The sequence below is a fragment of the Cinclus cinclus genome, chromosome 4 (assembly GCF_963662255.1).
Source record: "Cinclus cinclus chromosome 4, bCinCin1.1, whole genome shotgun sequence".
Classification (NCBI taxonomy): Eukaryota; Metazoa; Chordata; class Aves; order Passeriformes; family Cinclidae; genus Cinclus; species Cinclus cinclus.
In genome coordinates this window covers 46,205,375-46,222,770 of record NC_085049.1, presented here as the reverse complement: position 1 = coordinate 46,222,770, position 17,396 = coordinate 46,205,375, and the positions used below count along the sequence as shown (strand labels likewise).

The 17,396-nt window shown below is 38.7% G+C and overlaps 1 protein-coding gene across 1 annotated transcript; it reads right to left on the bottom strand.

The window, feature by feature from the left end:
• Positions 1 to 1,520: 1,520 nt before the first annotated feature.
• Positions 1,521 to 14,434, bottom strand: RAB21 (RAB21, member RAS oncogene family). The gene is made up of 7 exons (XM_062492035.1): positions 14,103 to 14,434; positions 7,437 to 7,496; positions 7,142 to 7,249; positions 5,437 to 5,500; positions 4,631 to 4,685; positions 4,120 to 4,208; positions 1,521 to 3,202 (listed from the first exon to the last, which is right to left on the bottom strand). Exons 1-7 carry the CDS (start codon positions 14,247 to 14,249, stop codon positions 3,063 to 3,065), a joined length of 663 nt encoding a protein of 220 aa, XP_062348019.1. The 5' UTR covers positions 14,250 to 14,434; the 3' UTR covers positions 1,521 to 3,062.
• Positions 14,435 to 17,396: the final 2,962 nt, after the last annotated feature.

The window sequence follows — 17,396 nt, the reverse complement described above, 5'->3', positions numbered from 1 at the left end:
GACTTTGGCTTGTTGGCTTTTATTTCAGCAAGTGATAAAGTTTCATATGTAGCTCATGTATTCACAGTAGCAGCATCAAGGCTGTGAGCAAGCACTTAAAAATTCTTTTAGAAAGGTATGCTACAAAGTCAGACCATTTTATTCTAGTATGTATGTGAGTAATCTCTGTCAAGATAGAACCTGAGGAAGTGTGCTCCATGTTGGTTTAAACATGCTATAGCAGACATCTGGCTGTGTCTGGCTGCCCCACAAGAGAGGTACTTCCTAAAGACAACCTTGTTCTCTTTCACTTCTCAGAAGAATGAAAGATAGGTTACTTGTTTACAACCACAGAAGTCAGCAACAAGAAAACAGTTCTCCTTCAGATATATAAACCAGGCAATCTAGATCAAATGCAAGACTCTTGAAAAGTAAGCCACATACTAGTAACATCAGGTTACTCGATTAAGATCCTGCTCAGATATAGAAAAATCACGCTATTTGTGCTTTTCTGTATATCAAGTGCAAATAACATCACCAATATCTGACAAAGATGCTTTTTCCTGGAACTGTTGTATTTTGTCTGCTAACAATAAGTAGCTGAAGTCTTAAGTTAATCAGTCTAAAAAAAAAAAAATCATGTTTTCACTTGTCTAGTCTTCAATCAGCTTCCCTGACTTCATGAAGCTATACTTTTGTCCAGTTATATAATGATACCTTGCAAACACAGGTTTTACATTTCATAAATACAGTCTAATCAAACCACAGCTTAGACAGGAAGGTTTCCAGTGAGTATTTTTTCTGTTGTAGCTTAAGTAAGAAAAGTAACTTGAGAATTTATTTTTATAAATACACTGATAGCACCCAGAGCCAATTTAGTATTACCAAATAATAGACTTTATCCCCACCTGAGTTTTCTGTAGTAATAGTTTTAGTTCTATAAGAGACTTAAGAGCCAGTATCAACATGCCTTGGTTAGTTTTGTAACTGCTAGAAGTCACATGGGATGCCCTCAGCACACAACTGCACTACAAAGACTTCAGCTGCAGGCAGAAGGATACATTCTAGATACTGCTTCAACTAAGTCTAGTTGAAGTTGGGCTATTTGGGGCTTTATTTGCAGGCATGGGAAATTATATTTTAATCAAAAAACCTGAAACTCCTATTCTGAGGCAATTCCATTCTTCAACATCAAGACTTGACAATTTAACTCTTCATATCTTCTTGTATTGTATTACTTACAAGGTTGATTGTCAGATACCAGTGTTAGATCAAGCCAATCTGGTTTTCAACTTTGTCAGAGCTCACTGTTGTTAGGTAAGTGACAGTTAACTGTGGAGCTACATGTTGACACACAATCTCAGATTTTAGATTGACACCAAAGCTCTGCACAGCCAAGAAACTTATCTTCACTAGCATGAACAAACCACCTTTCTCTTCTCCATCATGCATGCAAACACATCAGAAGAACACAGCAACAGTAGTCTAAGGAAAAGTATCCACACCACAGTTAAAGCAAAAAAGGAGAAAATGCACCAGGATCAGTCTGTATCAAAGCCATCTATTATTTCAGAGAAAATAAAAATCAGATTGAAGACAGCACACTTCTCTTACACAGACTAACTCATTACTACTACTTTTTTTTTTTTGTGTATCAGAACATACCCACACCATTCAGTGCAATCATATGCAATACTCTATCTACCTTTCAGGAAAGGAAGGCCAAGGATATTCTACTTTGTCATAGACATCACCTTTACTGTTTTTCCAAGCATGACAACTTAAGTAAAAAAAGTCAGAGCACAAAACATTTTGAAGTTTCAGCTACCACCATTTGTGTTCTTTTGTGATAGTAGTTTACACATATTTTCTGAAAACCCTCCTCCTGAAACTTAAATGGGCTTTTTCAAAACATATTACAGGAGAAAGAGCAAGCTGGGAATAAGTTCAATTCTGCCTAGAATCCCCAAAGTTACAGCTACATCTGACAAGTTACACATCTTCAATTTAATCACTCCAAATTAGAGGTTCTAGTTAATACCAATTAATTGCTCACTCAGGCCCTGCAGGGGAAAATAAATATACTCATGAATAGTTTATAATGCTGTCTTTGGAAACAAATTTATTAAAGCAGCTAAAGAGTTCCCCATGCATCTGGTTTATGGCCTACCAGACAGACGAGGGCTAAAGCTGCTTTGACTTTCTGGGGATCTTCTGAGAGGACAAAGTAACTGCAGAGGCAAGGTATGTGCATGCACCAACTGTTTTAGCTGCAAGTCAAACACCTCAATGTTAAACAGCAGTTTACAGAAACATTCTCTTCCAGCAAGGGGATGGTCTAAATACCGCTGCTTGCCAGAAATGGATTAAAAAAATTGCTGTAGCTACGGATGTACCCAAAACAAAGCTGTTTTCAGGTAGGGGGATAGAATGAGCCATTTAACAGTGCACATGAAAAGCTTGCATCTTTCACTGACTTATTTACTTCACAATCACTGACAAGACTGATGTACATACTTCTGCACCTGCAACTGTAAAAGCAGATAAAATATTTAATATGTAATTTACAATGTATTTTATCAGCTTGCCATACAGATGAACAGAATATATCAAAGTAGTTGAGTTATAGGCTTGTGGAGGCCCTGCAAAAATATTAATTCAGATATCTGCTAATTTAAAAAAAATTAATTTGCATTTTAGAAGTGATACAATTCCATCTACCACAAAATACAAAGAGCTGCAAAAACATATACCATTCCAACAACAATGTATATAAGTTATTAAATAATGATCTGATTTAAAAGAATATAAATGAAGCCTTTAAGTAGGTCTTTTCTACATGCATATTATTCCTCATTAAAGAAAAATATGTAAAAAGGCCATTGGTAATTGCTTTGTTAACCACTGTAGAAAACGCCAATTCTCTGGTCACAGACGCCACTAGTTTAGCACTTAAGGTCTCTGCAGTGTTACATGTGATTATTTTTAAATACTGTTAATTCTATTACTCCATTGGTAAAGAATGTGTGACTTGGAATATGGCAGTCTTCATATTGAGAGGGCAGTGATGCACAGTTTTATAATTATCCAGAAGAACAGCACCCTCCACTGCTCTGCACTTGCGGCTCATCATCAATGATCTGTACACCTCGCCTTGCTATTCCTGACTGACTGGACCCATTGCCTCTTGCTCTTTCATCCACTTGAGCAGTTTCTATCATTCCTGTAAAGAAAGAAGTGTATTAGATGACATTCCACTGCATTAATTCCACCGCATTTTTACATTAAGACTGTGCTACCTTAATCTATCTGAGCTATATGCACAGAGACAAAAGTTCAGCAAGAGTGCTTCTCCTATTTGTTATGCAGAAATAAGTACTCAGGCATCACATGACATAGCTGCAAGAACATATTAAATCCTTTTTCTAAAGCACCCAACATATAGCAGCTCGTGGTAACTAAGGGACACTGCAGAGATTCTCAGGTGTCCTGGAGTTAGCAACTTCAAAAGCTAGATTTACCCACCCAAATCATTAACATTGTTAAAAAACCCCAACCAAACAAACAAGAAACCCCACCCTCCCAAAAAATCCCCCCCAAAACCCCCAACCAACTACCTCCTCAGAAACACAGGAGACCTTTTCCTGAAATTCTTTTATCACAGAAATACAGCTAATAGGATTATTTGCTTGTGCTGGATTTTCATCCCACATACCATGATCTTTACCATTTGCTAAGATTTCTGTGTAAAGTTAGCATAATTAAAGCTTTGAGTTTATGATTTGTAGCCAACATCAGTTGAGAATATTTTTGAAAGAGGCTGAAACAGAGGGTTTGAAGCAAGTAGGACTGGTGGGACCAGTAACATGAAGTTTAACTTGGGTTAGTACTTATGTGTGGCAAGTGGAACAGCAGTTGGTGCTCCAGCAAACAACTAAGACATTCTTGGAGTACTGTAAGCATCCATACATCAAGCTTCCAGAGCTGTTACAAAACACAACTTGCTTGAAGTAGACTGAAATGAAGTCAGTTCTAAGTACTACTTTGCATTAAAACTTTTCTATATGGTCTGAAAAGCATTTCTGAAGCCTGAAGCACTTTATGAATGAGCTCCTTACCAACAAACTACATAATACTTACTTTTGCAAAGGTCAAGAAACAGTTCTTCAATTCCTTTGTTCTGTTTAGCTGACGTATGATAATGTTTTGCTCCAACAGATTCAGCATACCTGTAGAAATGCAGATATGGAGCCTCATTGTGGTAAAGGACTCAATCTTTCTAAGCCACTCTACATGAAGGAATAAGATGATCACAAGAAATTTTATTCTGACTTCAGAGTTAATCTACACACACTTATTTAGTTTTAAAACTGGAATTGTTTGAAACTGCCAGGACTGATGCAACACTAGATGAAATTTCATATCTAGAATTGGATTTAAACTGTAAATGTTGATTTTAATCACAAACTACTCTCAAGCTACAGTTTGGTCAGCCAGGACACCCTGTGACTCAGATACTAACAGAACACTCAACAACTGGCAGACATAAACCAGCAGTGCCCAGCTGGCTGCTATGTTAACAACATCACGAGTTTATTACTCCAGCATAATTCTGCAATGACTGTTTCTATTAGTAATAGGTGTGACTTACATTTCTGCTTCTTGCACTGAAACATGTCTCTCTTTTTCCAAGTCTATTTTGTTACCTGTTGAAGACAAGTTAATCTTTGAAGTCTTTGTACTCTAAAATTACCCAAAAAGAAAGCAGACATAAGCATGGTACTCCATTTTCTCAAGCCATCTCAGTAAAGACCAGCTCTTACACAGGTCTCATTTTCAACAATAACATGATTTAACAATCTCCTTTCACACAAGTATTTACAGGCAATGAAGTGCTACTTCTCTAGAGAGATCAGGACAGTTAAATGCCTCCATATAATTCACCTTCTTTCATTTTTCTTTGTGATTTATTAGCACCTTCTGTGTGCTGCAGAGATAATTTTTGTAGAATGTCCACTTATCTAGATTCATGAATCAGTTCTTAAAATTAGATAATTTCTGTTGCATTCCATTTGCATCGATATATCCAAGCTTTAAGACTCACTCCAACTTGCAAACACTTAACTATCAAAACAGACAATCTCCTAGTCCATGCCACCAAGAAAAGCCAAGAGTATGAGTACTTGAAAGAAGGATAATATACATTTTTTGTTAAACTACAGTTTGCAGGTATTTGTACCATGCATTTTCTGATAGTATACAATTAAGCAGCTCTTTTTTTCTATCCAACTCTTATTCTCCTCCATGTGATCTATTGAAACTTCTAGCTCCAGTGAGATTTTAAATATCCAACATAAGCTTTACCCCTTCACATGTACAAACTGTCAAAGCAGCATTTGCAAGATGCTAAGAATCAAAACAGATGTTTCCAATTCAGTCACACTGAAAAATACTTACCTACTATACATAAACAGATTTCATTTCCCAACATTTTTCTTAATTCCTTAACCCAGTTTTTTACCTGCAAAAAGAACAGAGATGAGTTTGTTTTCACCTGATATACTAATAACTTAGGCAATGTGGTACCATCCTATTTCCTTCACTAACCATCTACTCTAAACTTAAAGCAAAAGTGTTTAGAGCAACAGATGGAAAAATATTCTTTAGATGCCTATCCATGGCCCTTGTTCAGCAGGTTTTATTTCAAAGGTGAAATTAAGAGCAAATGACTTAGATAAAATAGTTCAATTACTCCAGAAATATAACTCACCATACTCATTATAGCAAATTCACTGCATGGGCTACTTCAGGTCAGACATGACATCTTTTATCAACAGGCACTTACTGAACAGAACACAAATGGTACTTTAAAGGTAAAGGTACCTGAACTGAGTTTTTCAGTTTCGATTATGAGATATTTATTTCACCAGAAAATAGATGGGACAAGCGTATTGAATCAGCTGATGGTAAGCTATCCATTATCAAACCCGTTGTCATGCTTTGAAAGTTGTATGATCACTGCATTGACTAAGGAACTGCTATTTTAAGGGAGTAATTGTGAAGAGAGGCAATCACTTCAAGAATCTAAAAGTAAGGTTAGGCTACATGATACAGTAGTAATTCTCAGTAACTTCTGTAAATCAGCCTTCCCTCTTTCTTTTCTGCACATTTAAATGTTTTGTTATCATAGGGTTTTACCATGTAGGGTTCAACATGAAAAGACACACACTGAAGTAGTACCCACAAGTCATCACCATTCTGCAGGCAGCAGCAAGTGTAAATTTAACTGCTAGCACAAGTGCTTTACTTGCCCTACACCAGACTATTTAAACTAATTAAGCTGTTGTGGATCTGTACCCTTACTCTTTCTACCACTGCTAACCAAAACCTTGCCCATACAACCACACTTTCTTACTTCTTGCTGCACAGAAGTCCAACTGGTTTTGCCATTGCCAAAAGCTAATCAGACACAAACTTGCTTAGAAAAGAGCACCACCAGTTTTCAGCTGAAACATCCTATAGAGTGGGAGCATAGATTGACACAGGGTAGGAAAACTCACCTGATCAATCTAATCAACTAATACAGCCATAAAGTAACTAGCCATCAAATTACCCTTTTTGATGAGGATTTGAAGAACAAATAACTTATCAGAGAAGGTGATGTCTCCATTATCATGTATTGCAATTTAAGAGTTCTCAGATCTGTAAAAGGTCATGTCACTTAGTATCTTTTCGTAATTTGGTTTATACAGTGAAGATCAGCATGGCATACCATGACAACAGTCCAGATTCATGTTTATAGCCTGTCACAGGTGACTCACACAGCTACATCAGAGATTATTCTGGGTTGGAAGGGACCCATCAAGGATCATGAAGTGCAATTCTTAAATGAATGGGCCATACAGGGATCAAACCCACAACTTCGGCCTTATTAGGCCTGTCCTCTAAGAAACTGAGCAATTAAATTCTCTGGTGTTCTTTGAATAACCTGATAGCAGGAAGTCAGTTCTTCAGAAGAATACTAATAAGCTGTATACTTCCATTACATGATCTACATTTGCAAATATAATACATACTGCTGAAAACAGAAGACTTCTGTTTACACACATCACAGATTATCTTTCAACCAGTTTACAGTTTAGATGTAAAAGCTGCCCAGTACCTTTTGAAAAGAGTCTTCATCTGTTATATCATATACTAGAATAGCGCCATTAGAGTCCCTGTAGTAGATGGGCCCCAATGCATGAAATCGTTCTTGACCAGCTGTATCCTGCATTTAAAATACACTTGTTAGCATTTAAGATAGAGCAAACAATACTTCAAGGAACTCCATATACTTAGGAAATTTTACTTTCTTAAGGAGTGCCTAACACTTCAGATATAGTAAGCCTAAGTAACTTTTTTCAGAAAAACGTTCTAATTAGCTAAGGAGGACAAAAATAGTAATGTAAACATACCCATATTGCAAGATTTACTCTTTTCCCACCAATATTTAGTTTCTTCGTAAGAAAAGATGCCTGGAAAGCAAAACAGATTACAGTTAAATTTCACACACCAGACACATAATAAATTAATTCGAAATCAAGTTAATAAAGCATCAGAATCAATGAAACACAAATTTCCAGACCAAAAGACTCTGTAAGCAAGAAGGCTAAGCCAGTACTACACCAGTTAGCCATTCCACTACAGTTTGCCAGCAGTCCAGTCTAAATAAATTTGGGTTACGACAATCATTTACTACATCTTCTTGCTGTTGTTTTGAATGGTTTGGGAAGGATGAGTGGTGTAGAAAGAGTCTGAATTCACAACACTGATAAGTCTAAACTGAACTCAAATCATTTCACAAGAATACATGAAGTTTGGAACCAGCCTAACAGGATTTTTAATCTGCAGGAATTAGGCAAAGTAGTTCACTATTAGTAAATTACTAGAACCATAAACAATTGTTTTAATTTATCACTCAATATCCTGGAACATTAGTATTTCCCAAGTTCACTGGTCTGTAACTTTTCCCTTTTTTTTTCTGAAGTGAGCCCAAAACTCACCCTTACCTGTTTTTTGGTTCTGTGTTTGTTTGTTTGAGCTGAGAAGCCTCAGATAAAGCACACAAGCTGCTTTAGAATTCAATTACTTTAACTTCTGGAAATGTTTTACAGGAACAGAGCACATTGCAAGGTTAATCTAATTTTAGTAACTTGAGTAGGTCTGGTTTCCTCCAAACTTGCATGATTCACATTTTCAGACACCACCTCTGTTACTAAGTCTGTAATTTGATGGCTAAAAAGGGAATATAATTAAATACAATTTTAATGGACCAGAACAGGGTCTCAAGGTGTTGATGCATAGGAACCTGCTCCCCCCACTCTAAAAACTAGCAGTAACCTCTCATATCAAACAATTCAGTTACTAAGGGGTAACTCCTGTCTTCTGCCTTAAATTATAGTCAGTTTTCCTTTCAGTTTTACCTCAGTTTACATTTGGGTTCAAACAAGTACTCTGTGTATTTTATTCAATATTCATCACAGATTATTTTAGGCTGGATTGCAGCAGCTCAAAAACAGCTCTCTGTACAAGCACTGGCCAGCCACAGAACCAAGTCACATGTGGAAAGTGCCATGGGCCAGACAAGCTGCATGAACCAACTTGCTGCTTAACTACACAAGCAACCAGAATGCACACAGAAGACCACAACAGTTCAATGTACACCAGCCTAAACTGCTGTGAAACTGCCTTTCTGGAGTGCTGCCTGTATTACACTTAAATTCATTCAATATTGAGTTGCTACATGAGCTCCTGCTCTTCAGCTAATTCCCTGGCATCTGTATGGCTCAAGATGAGATGACAAAAAAAAAAAAAAAAAAAAACACCAAAAAAAACCACCAAAAAAACCCTTTTCATCTTTAAAGCTGTACCTTCCTCAAATCTTTCCATGAAGTCTGATAAAAAGAACCGACCAGAAGAAAAACAGACACTTTCAAAATCAGATAGCAAAGAACTGATCACTACTACCCTTGTGTTCAACATAACTAAAGCATTAACACTATACTACCCCCTCAGTCTACAGTGAGGGGACTCACTGTAGCATCAAAAGTCTGGAAAAACTTCCAGACAGCATGTCAAATGGACTTGACCCTCTAGCCAACCTGTAACAGCTTAGCAGAAGCAAATCTTGAACATCAGAAACCTTTTCATTCTTTAATTAAAAACTCTAGAGAAAGTAGTTGATGGTTTTCAAACAGCTGTCCCTGAGGATTAACTCATCAGTAGTCATAATTTGTTGTATTACACAGTTTAGAAACAAAAAAGCTTGGAGATAATTTCAGAACTTGTAATTCACCAACACTTGGGCCACAGGGAGAAAAGCTATTGTTAGGCACAATGAATCAAGCTTACTTGACAATATTTTATTGATCTGCTGTACTACAGTACTCAATATTCTACCACAAATCTCAAAGCAAAAGCTCTTCTGAGCAATGTTTGCTTTTGTCATAACACCAACAATCCAAACCTGCTTAGCTGATGCAAATTCCACACAAGTGTTTGAGAATCAATTTTTGAACAGAAAAATCTTTCACACAAAGAGGATTTATATTTAAAAACACAGAGAACTGAGCATCCATAAAGTCGTAGCGTTAGCCAATGACCCAGTTAATAGCACAAGTCTATCTCCTATCTGACAGAGCAAAAACTAAAGTAGATTTATCTACATAGGTAAGTTCTGCTTCAGTATAACCTGTCCTTCAGATACTACAGCTTTTGATAGGAATAGTGTCAATTATCACTCAGATATAGATTTCTATTTTTTATATACCCTAGCACTAAGAGACTCCTACATGCAAATAAGGTTTTTTAGTATCGCAAAATCATCCATAATCACAGGAGACTGTGGCAAGGGTATTTAGCACTGGGCTATCATACTTGCTCTCTAAATTAAAACTTGATGAATTTGTAATGAGGAGGTTCTAGTCTGTCTAAAGTCTTAGGCCCATAATCAAAAAAGGAGAAACAGTATCCTCTACCAGACACCCTGATTACAAGCAGGTCTGTCTGATAAGATTGGCACTTGGTGTTTGAAGCACTCATGATTAGTAATGAGCAGAAAGCTTTGTGAACATGCTGGAGGAAAACATCAATACTATACTACAGATTTAATACTTCATTCTTCATTTTGTTCATATACTTGAAGAATAGAGTTAGCAGACTCTGCTCATGAATTAGAACATATGGGTAAGTTTGGTGCATTTACCATCAATAAAACAGATTTTACATCCACAGTGGCAAACACACCAAACACAAATCAACTAATATCTTTTAACCTTTCAACATATGCATACCCCTCCACAACCATTCTGAGATTAGCGAGGGAGAAAGACAAACAAGGGAATAGCATGACTATGCAGTTTTTAGAAATTTGGGAAAACCCAACACATAAGAAAGACTCTAAACTTCTCTTTTGACACAGTTTAGAGAAAGTCAGTTGCCGAGATTTTAAAGTTTGTCAAGTTTCAAAGTCAAAGCCTTTGATTACCTACAGGGTGTTACATAACTACACACAGAAAAAGCTTCAACATTTTCTCTAATCTCTCAAAAAAATCATTGTATTGAGTACTACAAGTCTGAGTTGTGACTCCATTTACAATCAGTAGCTCTTTTCCATATTACTTTAATTACTAGGACAGTTCATTTTTGCTAGGACTTTAAAAAACTCACAGGGCCACGGTTAATTCAAAGATAAGTAATTTCAAACAACTCTTTGAAGCTTCTAATTTTCATATTTTGACATTGTCTTATGACTGGTTTGAAGAATACTTACGCACTTAGAAAATAATAATGCATTTATAAGACCTAAAATTCCAATTTTTTGATGTGGCTGTAGGAAATATTTTCTTCCTTTAAATTCTTCTGTGAGTTCAGTTTTGTATGCCCCCCAGGCCCTGCTAGGAGCTGATAAAGGGGCTTGAGGGGAACACAAGGAAGACACAGCTGGAACAGAGCCTCCTGAAAGTCACTGAACAAAAGCAGGTGTGTGGCACCTGCCCTGGAGTGCTTCATGTTCAACAGAAGCAGGTCAGGCATAAAAAAAACCACTGCATACAGCACTGAGCTTCCTTATGATGTCTTCCAGTCACCCCGGCTATCTTGATAACCGGGACATCCTTTCCAGGTTATGCCAAGTCCATCAAAGCAATCAGGAACTCTACAATTACAACCACATCAGCAGCTTTCTTGGGTTGGATATTCTGCAATATCCCATACATTTAGGAGAACAGTATTCAAAAGTTGTATTTATCCTTAGTAATTAAATAAGAAAAAGTATTTACCCGAATGAAAAACCCAATAGTTTGACAGTAGGGTTATTACTGGAGTGATTCCAGCAGAGTTCACTTGATATCAATCTATATCTTATAATTATTGTATCAATAGGAGGGCACTTCAATATTTGAAACAATGGGAACCAATTCTAACTGCCGCACCAGGTCTGCCAACAGGTTATTAATTATATTAATTGCGTGCAAAAACCCCTATTTTTCCTGCATCAGCTTTTCCACAATGCTCTAACTAGATGTTTTCTTCTGTGAAGCAGTAGCTACCTTAACTTCAACATGCAGGTCATCAATATCTTAAGCAAATTACTTGATACTAACACAACTACAGCAACACATCCCAGCAGCCTCCTAAATCAGAGGTTCCAGTGCACTCTAGTTAGCACTGAGAGAAGGGGAGTGGGGAGGAAGGAGAAACTGCTCCCTTTTAATCAAAGTCTTCTGTTACTAGCACCAAAGAAACTTACCTATTTATATACAAAGAATAACATCACTAGATAAAGTTTCCAGAAGGTTACAGTCTCACCACCCTTTTTGTTGCAAACATCCTGGAATAAAGCACTATGTAATACTTTCTTTTTTTAAAGTGAGAGAATATTGTGGATGGAGAGTGTTCTGTCTCAATATCTAGTGATCTTTTCACATGATTCATCACTGTCACTCCTTGGCTGGACCAGGAGCAAAGTATTTATGTAATTTAGGCTCTGTTAGAACAAAAGGAATTTGGTGCAATACTTTGAACTGTTGCCATGAAACAAAGCAACCTTATCAGATTAAACCTTTTATCTTAAAAAAAACCCCAAAGGATGCTTTGCAAACATGTCACTTCATTACTTAATAAGATACACTGGTTTCTCTTAATCTTATTTTTAAACTATCTTTTGATTTAATAGAGGAAGAACTGACTTCAGTTTTTTTTTCTAGAACTGTAAGATGTAGGGAAATAAAAATAATGAAGTTAATACTTTACATGTGTACATGATGCACAGTAAGACTCAACAGCAACTGACATTGCATTTTACAATTAGTAAGATGCATACGTGGCCAAGGCGGCCAAACAAAGGAAAGCAAACAGCTTGATAAACAATGTGCAGTCAGTTAAAACACACAGGTAGCAACCACAAACCTGTTTACGGTGGAGAAACAAAACCTCCCTAGGAGCTGCGAGCACGTGCTTCTACTCCTCAACACACCCCTCTCCAGACAGTAAAAACCAAAAGCTCTGGAGCCACACTATCTACAGACATTTTCCTATCAGCATTTTGGAGCAATTTAGAAGTGTGTTCTATGATATTTATGAGCCAAGTCTGTATTCAAATATGCTTTTTGCCTATAATTTTATGCTTTCCACTACAGACTTAAAGAACAAAAAAAACCCCAAACAACAAACATAAGCTTCATCGCACAACAATCTACTTGGACCTACTCTTAAAAAATGGGATATGAAAATTCAGCTATTCATGATGATTTTGATGCACTTTAACTGACTGCTTGCTCAATGCCACACTTCTGCTGCACCTCTGACACCTACAAGGTACCAGGCATCTCTATGGCATATCAAGTACCAATTACCTCTGTGGCATGACAGCTACAGCTAGCTTCCTATAAATACCCTGCCTAGTAAACCTACCAACAGATTAATGCAAAATCCTGAGTATGAACACAGGATAACAAAGTCTAAAACATTATTTTCATCTCTTCAGAGCAAAAAGTGAAGCTACATTACCTGCATTCCATTCCCTGTATTGCTTCTAGTGCATCTATAATTCTGCTTTGGTTTTAAGGCAAAGTTTCACTATTAATTACTTCTGAGATACACAACCCAAGAAGCTTCTCCCTAAATGCATGGGAATAGCACCTTAAAACTCTTTTCTTCTGAACATCACCTACTGTTTCTTCTGTACTTCAAGAAACTCAGAATTAGTTCAAAACCCACTACTGGTTCATCAAATGACAGGGTTTGTCTCTTCATTTAAAAGAAAAAAAGTTAGAAGTTGAATTGAATCCACATTGAATCCACACCTCCAAGCTGACATCCTGAAAGACTTAACACACCACTCACAACACAAATTTCAAAACATGTTTTCTGAGACCAAGTACAGTACAAGCAGTTTATTCTGTACCATGGCATACATGCCATCCATCACTAACTAGTAGGCCATGAAAAAACCCATTACTTGCAAGCAGGCACCCTGTCACGTTTCATTAGCGGAGCATCACTTTGTAGCTCTTTACAACAACAGACAGTACTACTGAGAACGCAGCCAAAATTCAGGGAGCTGTCGCGACAAGCAGCTGGGCTTTAAGAATCTTTCCCGTTATTAAATCACAAACCTTAATCTCATAAACCATTTTGTGAAAGCTGTTCTCCTTAGAAACGTGTGGATAGTACTAGTGTTAGGATTCGAGAGCACGAGGAAGACTACGATTAACAGAAACGCTGCACGTATGAAACACTTAGTCATCAGTCCACTAACAATGATTACAGTAACAACATTACTTTTGCATCATACTTTCCAAGATTCAAATGAAGACATTCATATACGTAACCGGAAAAAACGGAGCAGTTCGTACAAGAATAGAAACGAGGGCCTAACCATAGAACTGCGGCGTGAAAAGAACGAGAAAATTGGCTTCCAGCAAACTCGGCAGGGGACAGCCACCATTAGCGAGCGGCGACGGTGGCTTCGGCTGCCACTAAGCCGCAAACAAGGCACTGCCAGCAGTGCGAGGGGGTGCGCAAGGTGAGGGGAGAACAGCGGGACCCCCACTCCACCACCAGCCCGCCCCGGCCCGCACCTGCAGGGTGGTGATGTGCTTATCGTTGAACTTGTTCTCGCAGTAGCGCAGCACCAGCGAGGTTTTCCCCACGCAGCCCTCCCCGAGCAGCACCACCTTGAAGGAGAAGCTGCGGCCCCCGGCCGCCGCGCCGGCCCCCGCCGCCATCCGCACCCCGCCGCCGAGCCGCGCCTCACATCAACGGGCCGCACCGCGGCGCCGCCGCCGCCCACCGGGACGGGGACCCGCCGGGGAGAGGGGCTGGAAAAGCACCGGCGAGGCCGCGGAAACAGAGGCGGGGGAGGGACACGAGCACCGAACCTGCCCCGCGGCCACGGCCCCACTGCCCCTAATGGCGGCTTCTTCCTCCTACGTCACTCACCGCCCGGTCACGCGCAGCCCCCGCCGCCAATGGGAGGGGGGGACGCGGCGGCGGCGGGAGGCCCCGCCCATGAGTGGCTGCTGGGCGGGGCCAGGGCAGGGATCCCGCGCCAGCCCTGCCGTCCGTAAGGATTTGTTCCCAAATCCCACCCTGAGACCTCCTCCTGCAGCGCACGCACCTGCCGGGCGTTTCCCCGGGAAAATCGTAAGCCCCTGATAAACACTGGCACGGATTTTTGTGTGATTTTCGTTCCTGTGAACTAAGCTGTACTGGTCTCTAAATGTTTGCAAAATAAAAGTCCGTAATGAAATAGTTTAAAACGGATGTGTGGGAGCAGGTGAGGAGAAGGGCACAAGAAAAACGTCTCCCGTCGAGTTCTTTGATTGCAGGGGTCCAGTAGAGTTTCATACACAGGAACTGGATAACTGCCTTGTAAAACTGAGTATTATTCCTTAATTAAAAGCAATCCTCACAAACCAATCCAAACGACTGCAGTGCAACCTCTCTCTAGCGATCATTTGGTGCTAAGAAAAATAATGCCTATGAAAAGGCTTCATAGTGCAATTTCCTTTTTCTCTGTCATAGTATTAATGTTCTGTTGTATGAGAAAGAAAAGGGGAAAGAACAGAGAATACATGCAGGAGAATAAGGATTGGATTTCCCAAAGTAAGAAGCCTTGTCACTGAACAGTATTCCATTCACACAACAGAATGGATTGTTTTTATTTCCTCCGGAGATAACTAAAGTAAACCTGTTTAGTAAATAAAGGATATGGGACAAGGGGAAAAAAAATCAATGCAGACACAATCTTTAGGCTTATCTTTTCTTTAAATAAATTTCTAGTTTTATTAGCACATAAGTGCTGTCAGCAAGTTGCTATAAAAATACTGTCATGCTGGAAAGTGATGCTGGCTTCTGTCAGTCATGCTTTCTGTGGACAGGCAATAAAACTGACTGGCATATTAGTTTTTCTTTCAGGCTGAATAGAAGAAGGAGGCAGAATGGAATTCTGATTAAGGTTGCCAGAAACAATGGAAATAAGTGCTCATGAACACAACCTACAGGGCCCAGCAGGTTGAGGCCTTCCTGGGTAACTGCTGGCAAATACATCTGCTGAGACACATGGCTATGTGGAGGATTGTTTTCGAAAACCTTCCTGTTCTTAACAGCTTTTTACTGTTTTTCAACAAAACACAGGTTCCATGTACATTCTTTATAAATACACAGGATTGTACTGAAGAATGTGCCTGATTTTTACTTTTCAGTTCTTCTTTGAATGGAAATGATCCATATTGTGATACATCTGATTTGTTAAAAAGGTACTTTCTGCATAGGTGATTTTTCATCAATCCTAAATGTATTACTACAATAAACACTGCAGTGGAAATGACTTTCTCATTTTTCCAGTGAGAAAAAACGGAAGCTTTGGAAAGGTCTGCATGAGAGACATCTGGTATGAAGTCCATGTGCTGAATGCACCTGGCAGAACAACTGTGAGCACTGTTTTTCTAACAGAGGGCACACCAAAACAAGACACTGACTGAAGCTTAGTTCTGGTTGGCTATTTCTCAAAGAGTCCTCTGCCATGGTGCAGAGTCAAATGATGCATTTCCCACTGACAGTAGACTGCTGCAAGTAACTACAGTATTCCATAACTTCTGTTCTCCTCTATGTGATTACTAATTTTGGTGTATGAGAAGCCCTGTACCAAAACTTCAGTCACCTATATTAAATAAAGTTTAAAAGGCTGACCTGGGTGAGAACAGCTACCTGAGCTATCACATTTCACATCTCATACATGACTTTGTAAAATCTGTAGGTTTAACTAACTGTGACTGTTACCAAGTTATTTTAATGGTGGTAGTTTCATTTGGGAAGTGTTTATTTCATTTCAGAGAATTTGAGAAGAGAATGGCTCTTTGTCCTTCAATATATTTCGCTTCCCCCTTTTACACAGCTTCCTAAAAACACTTGTGCAGACCTTCTGTGTTATCTGTGTTGCTGATTACATATGCATGAGAAATGCCTTTCAAGATACATTTTATATTTCATGAGGACACCACAGTACTCTGTAGGTTATTAAACCAAAAACAAACTGTACTACTGTATCCATTGCCATGATCTTTGTTTGTTTCTGGTAAGACTTTACTCAAGTGTTTTATTTCACAGGTGGTGTAATTTCTAAAAGTGAAAGTAATGTTCTTCTTTCAGCTTGCATTATTAGATCTCCTTATGAAAATACTAAATGTGTTAATTCTACTGTGAACTTCAGTGTATGCAGCAGCTGTCAGTGAAGATACTATAGTTGGTCAAACCTACAACAGCATAAACAGCACCTCCCAAGCTGTGGACAACACACAACTCATTTCTGGGACAATTATACACTGAGTATTATAAGGGTAGCAGTTGATTTGCAGATAATGTCAGTCTTATACTTCCGTTTTTTCCTTTGGAGAATACTTCTGAGAATAATTTGATATACTAGCAGCAAAATGCTCTGATTTTATTCCATTTGCTTGGAAAATAATCATATTACAAAATCTCGGCCAAATAATGTACAGTTGTGTAAGATCAACGTTCGTAAGAGTACAAGATGTCCAAAAAAGCAAGAAAATAAACTGGCAGAAAACCCCAACACAAGAGTAGCAACAAAAAACCCACTTTAAATGAAGTTTACAATATTGTCAAAAAGAAAGATTCAGAAGAATAAAGGTGAAGAGCAAAGCGGAAGGGAAGGGAAGGGAAGGGAAGGGAAGGGAAGGGAAGGGAAGGGAAGGGAAGGGAAGGGAAGGGAAGGGAAGGGAAGGGAAGGGAAGGGAAGGGAAGGGAAGGGAAGGGAAGGGAAGGGAAGGGAAGGGAAGGGACAAATAACTTATAAAGAATCTTGACCTGGATGGACTTTTCTGAATGTGTTTTACCCACTCACCCATGCA